The 5,635-nt window shown below is 56.2% G+C and overlaps 1 protein-coding gene across 2 annotated transcripts in view; it reads right to left on the bottom strand.

Annotated features, from left to right (window-relative positions):
• UNK (unk zinc finger) overlaps positions 1-5,635 on the bottom strand; it is a 44,561-nt gene that overhangs the window by 10,319 nt on the left and 28,607 nt on the right. For both annotated transcript variants that reach the window (XM_017535778.2, XM_037741054.1), the window contains exons 2-6: positions 4,156-4,365; positions 2,243-2,419; positions 1,948-2,078; positions 1,335-1,470; positions 670-787 (exon numbers count right to left, since the gene is read on the bottom strand). In XM_017535778.2, coding sequence (XP_017391267.2) covers positions 670-787; positions 1,335-1,470; positions 1,948-2,078; positions 2,243-2,419; positions 4,156-4,365 — 772 coding nt within the window. The remainder of the gene's footprint in view (positions 1-669; positions 788-1,334; positions 1,471-1,947; positions 2,079-2,242; positions 2,420-4,155; positions 4,366-5,635) is intronic.

Here is a 5,635-nt window from a genome sequence, read left to right as displayed (position 1 = left end):
TTTGTGATGGAGTCTTGCTCTGTCACCCAGGTTGGAATGCAGTGGCTCGATCTCAGCTTACTGCAACTTCTGCCTCCTGGGTTCAAGGGATCCTCCCACCTCGACCGCCTGAGTAGCTGGGATTACAGGCACACACCACCACATCCAGCTAATTTTTGTCTTTTTAGTAGAGATGGGATTTCACCATGTTGGCCAGGCTGGTCTCAAACTCCTGACCTCAAGTGATCCACCCACCTCGGCCTCCCAGAGTGCTGGGATTACAGGCATGAGCCACTGTGCCCAGCCCTATTTTTTCAATCCTAATGTCACTGGATTACAAGCACCATGAGTGGCATAAAGCCCAGGGTGGGCAGGTCGCCATACTCCATCTACGCCTGCCCTGTCAGGAGGCCTGGGGGACACAGAACTGGAAGCAGAGGGCTGCTTGGTGAGCATGGGCTCAGAACAGAAGAAGCTGCCAAACTCAGCAGACGGGACTTCTCTAGGCACTGCCTGGGGAGGGCCAGTGGCTGGGACTGCAGGCATGAGCCACTGTGTCTGGCCAATCCTTTTTTTTTTTTTGAGATGGAGTCTCACTCTTCACCCAGGCTGCCAACACCTGCCCTGACCCTGCTTGCCTCTCTCTTTACTTCCCAAAGGCCCCTCGCCTCGCCCTGCTGCGGGGCCCACCTCGGGGTGGAACTGTTGCTCGGTGCGGGTGTGGCAGTACTGGCAGGCATCTCCATTCTCACATTTGCCGGGGTCTCCCCACTCATCCCCGTGCTTGACGTTTGGACATGGAGACGACCTGGCCAACAAGAGGGTGGGGTCAGATGGAGGTAAGAGAGGGTGAGATTGGAGCCTAGCGGGTGCCACCTGGACCCCGCCTCATAGGCGTGGGCACAGAAATGGAAAAGACCAGCTGCAGAGTCAGGGCCTTGCGGGTGCCACAAGCCAAGCTTTCTCTGGCTCAGCCTGGCCGCATCACCATTAAGGATATTGTTTGATTCCCCTCAGCCAGGCCCTCCCATCAGCCCAAGCAGGGTCAGGCTGGAGCCATAACCGCAATGTCCACACTGTGGCCTGGCCCTCATCCAGCACATTCCCCTCAGGATCAGAAGCGGGGGGGCCACAGAGACGATCTGACCAGGGTCCTCATTCATGCAGGAGGTGAAGCTGGGCTCCTACTGTCCAGCCATCCTCACTATGCCCCACCCCGGGCCCTGGGTCTGCGATCCTTTCATCCCCAGGGCCAGCCTCCCCGCCTCCCGGAGAGCCACACTGGAAATAGCATCTGCCTGACCCCTTCCCTGCCACTCCTCCCTCCCGTGGCTGGCCTCCTGGGGCCAAAGGACCTGTATTTGTGCTTCCGGGGGCTCCGCCGCCGGTCCTTGCTGTTGTGGTGGTAGGGACAGGCATAGCCTTGGCGGCACAGCCGCGGGGGCTTCTTGCAAGGTTCCGTCTTATAGTTCCCCAGCACATAAGCAGTCTCTGCACAGGGGGCCAGAGGGCAGGGGTCAGGTGATGGGAGCTGGAGCACCCCAAGACTAGCAGGACTGAAGTGGAGGGAAGGAGAAGCCACTGGGAAGGAGTCTAAGACTGGAAGCCCCTGAGAGATGAGAGTAGGGCCCCTCCTCCCAGGCCATGGCTCAGCCATGGGTACGGTAAGGCCGAAAGATGCTGTCCCTCAGAGAGACACCCACAGCTCACAGGGTGAAAGGGATGGAAACATTTGCATGTGCACTTAGATACGTGCCTGTGCACATGTGAAAGCCTAGGCGGATCTTGGGAACATGATGTGTCAGGGAAAACACTTTTAGAGGCGCCTTTTGAACGGCAGGTGTGGGGTGGGATGCGGGCCAGGTCGGGGCTTCGGCTGAAAACAGGCAGTAGGTGGCGATGAGCCAAATCCCCCGGGCTGCTATGAACTGGACAGGGATGTAACAGCCAGGGCATGGGTGCCTGTACCTTGCCACCGAGGCTCCTCGCTGAGGATCTTTTCTATCATGGCGTGGCTCGCTGCCCCGGCCGACTGGCCCTCTATGCTCCCCTCTACCGTGGTCTGACCATTCTGCAAGGCCTCCATGGCCTGAAGCTCCCTGAGAGGAGAGCAAAGAACAGAGGGTGGAGAGGGGGCATGAGGTGGCAAGAACCAGAGTGCCAGCCCTCCACTGCAGTCTGCAATACTCACCGTCATCAGCCGCCAGGCCCCTGCCCTGGACCCCAGCCTACTGCCATCAGCCCAGCCCAGCACCCAGCCCACCTGATGTCGTAGACAGGGGAGCGGAGGTCATGGGGCCCATGGGCGAAAGCGCAGTGCAGGCCGTTTTTGGTGCAGTTGCCTTTCGAGTCTGTCTCGTGGATGCAGATTCCAGTTTTGTAGTAACGAAGGTGGTATCTGCGCTCAGTGTCCCCTGTGGTTCTGTGCAGGAATGGGCACCTGGAACACGGTAGTAGGGGTTACTCAACTTTGCTGCCTGTAGCCTAGGCTTCCCTGCCTACCCCGTGCCCTTTCCCCAACTGTTGAAAGGCTTTCATTATGGCCTGGAAGGTGCACTAGGAAGAAGGGAATGACACGCCCTCCTTCGAGGTAAGAGAACCTCCCTGCTGCTGTTCACAGCCTAAACTGGGCCCAAGAGGGCCTCGTATTCCTGGGCAGGACAGACACCTGGGAGAACAAATGGTGCCCAGGCTTGAGGGCCATCAGAGAACCAAATGATCCACTCAAAACTTAGGCACACCCCTCATCCTTTGAGTGCTTCATTAAGCTAGGGGTAGAGATCTTTTCTATCATGGAACTCTGTGAGAAAGAGGTGCTGGGCCGGACCAGTAGCTCACACCTGCAATCCCAGCACTTTGGGAGGAAAGGCAAGAGGGTTATTTGAGGTCAGGAATTTGAGGCCAGCCTGGGCCACAAAGTGAAGACATCCGCCTACCAATCTCTACAAATTAAAATGTTTAAAATTCATGGCTGGGCATGGTAGGTCAGACCTGTAAATCCCAGCACTTCAGAAAGCTGAGGCTGGCGGATCACCTGAGGACAGGAGTTTGAGACCAGCCAAGCGAACATGGTGAAACCCCATCTCTACCAAAAATACAAAAAATTAGCTGGGCGTAGTGGCATCCACCTGTAATCCCGGCTGTTGGGGACGCTGAGGTAGAATTGCTTGAACCAGGCAGGTAGAAGTTGCAGTGAGCCGAGATCGCACCACTGTACTCCAGCCTGGGCGACAGAGTGAGACTCCATCTCAAAAAAAAAAAAAAAAAATGAGGGCTGGGCACAGTGGCTCACGCCTGTAATCCCAGCACTTTGGGAGGCCAAGGTGGGCGGATCACCTGAGTTCGAGAGCAGCTTGGCCAACATGGTGAAACCCCATCTCTAGTAAAAATGCAAAATTAGCCAGGTGTAGGGGTGCACACCTGTAGTCCCAGCTATTTGGGAGGCTGAGGCAGGAAAATCACTTGAACCTGGGAGGCGGAGGTTGCAGTGAGCCAAGATCGCACCATTGCACTCCAACCTGGGCAACAGAGTGGAGTTTGACGGTGCGGTGAGCTATGATGGTGCCACTGCATTCTAGCCTGGGGAAAGAGGGATACCCTGCCTAAATAAATAAAAATTATAAAAATTAAGAAAAGAAAGAGAGCTGATGTAGAGAAGGTTCTATGAAACAAGTAGGGTCAATGAATATTCTCTCTCAGTGATACTCCCAGGTTTGTCACCACCTTATGTTTCTCATTATTTCTCTACAGAGATTTGCAGTAAGATATTTAGGGTCAACAGACCTGGGCACCAGTGAGGCACTCTCTCTCTAAACAGCCAGCTTTGGTAGGAGCCGCATGGGATGTGGGGCAAGTGTACCCCCGGATAGGGAAGGGCCCTGTGAACCTCAGGGGAGGATAAAAAAGGGCCAAGGAGCCTGCTGGGTTCAGATGTGGGTCCTTAGGCTTAGCGAAAGAAAGGCCTGTTTTAGGTTTCTTAAAGTGGGAAAGGGAAATGACATCCCCCGCCCCAGGAATGGTAGGGTCTGAGCCCAGGTTCAGGCCATGGGCTGGGCTGCAACAAGTCCTCTAAAAGCAACCTCTGGCTGGCTTCCCCGAATCTGCCCAGCCTACCCTGAGGGCATTTGACCCAGAAGGAGACATGGGGCTCCTCTGAGGACAGGCTGGGTCACTCACTCGTCGCCCTCCGGGCAGAGGCCTGTAGCCTCGTCATACTTGGTGCAGTAGACGTCGGGGCTGTAATTGAAGGTGCCGTCCCGACGGCGGATGGACCGGCGGCGCCGCTGGTTCACGAAGTGCCAGTGGAAGCAGGTGTAGGGCCGATGCTGCGTGCATTTGTGTTGCACAAAGAGTGGGCACTGCTCCGTGCGGAATTCCTTCAGGTACCTGCAGAGAGAGCCCCGTGTGGGGCAGGCCAGGAGCAGAGAGTGAAGTCTCCAGTTCCGTTAGCCGCCAAGTCCCCTGAGGGCCCTGCCCTGGCGTGCTAGTGCCACTGGGACACCAGGAGAGACACAGAGCTGTAAGGCTGCACCTCAGCTCTAGGATCCAAACCCACACCCAAATCCCACACGAGCCTGAAAGGCAGGAACCACAGACCACAGGGCCCTTGGCCGTCAGCTGCTTGCCGTGTTGACCAGCTGTGGTGTTCATCAGCAGCTTGGTTCTCTGAGCCCTCACCAAGGTTTCCCAAGCCAAACCACTAATCACAGGCAAAGGGCTGCAGACAAGAGCATGAGGCGCCTCTCCCAAACTCTACAGGCCTCTGCTATTCAGGTCCACCTGCACGTTGTTGCAGGTCTCGCCTGTACCATGAGCTGGAGCTGAGGGAAGAATCTGCAGATAAGCACTTGGGCTTTTCAGCTCTGAAGCTGAAGGCCCAGATCACAAGGCATCCCTTGGGATTACTGACTCAGTAACTACCGTCCTCTGCCTGCCTTTGCCCAGACATTTCCTAGCACTACCTAGATCTGTGCTTCGGGAAAAGCTCATACTGATATTCTGAAGAGACCCTCCCACCCACCCCTGCTGCTCCAGCCTGTTTTGTCCCCGGTAGTGTCACTGTATGTGAGTACCTGCAGCAGCTGGGCTATTTATGTCCTGGGGCATGAAGCTGTCTCCTTTTGGCCACCTCCTCCCAGCCTTCACTGGTCTCTCTCCTCTGCCCTGCGTGTATAATGGCCAAGACACTCCCAAATCTCCTCTCCCACATCCCATCCAGCAGAAGGCCCCAGACCCACTCGCCCCCTTACAGGACACACTGTCCATCTGGGTTTTTGTTCGCTACATGTGTCCAGGTTGTGGGGGGTGGTCTCCTAGACTAGCCCCCCCTGCCAACCCCCAAGCCCTGGGAAGGACAGGCAGATAGTATAGTTCTGTTTAGTCTCTTGAGCCTAACAATGCAAGCAACAAATGGCTTGGGATAGGGCATCTGAGCCACTGAGGATGGTGCCAGAGGCTTGGAGATTGTATGCGGAAAGAAGTGTGAAGGGAACGGCAGCCTGACCTGAAATGGCTGCCTGGGTTCCGAGCAGAGCCTGGATCCAAGGGCATGGAACAAAGGCCAAAGGGTCCAGCCCCTGTCTCTGGCTCATGCCAAGACACTCAGGGCCTTTACGGTCTGGCCATAATGAAGGTGTGGGGGCAGGCGGATCCAGAG

The sequence above is a fragment of the Cebus imitator genome, unplaced genomic scaffold (assembly GCF_001604975.1).
Source record: "Cebus imitator isolate Cc_AM_T3 unplaced genomic scaffold, Cebus_imitator-1.0 Scaffold93, whole genome shotgun sequence".
In the NCBI taxonomy this organism is placed as follows: domain Eukaryota; kingdom Metazoa; phylum Chordata; class Mammalia; order Primates; family Cebidae; genus Cebus; species Cebus imitator.
This window is presented reverse-complemented; position numbering and strand designations above follow the sequence as displayed.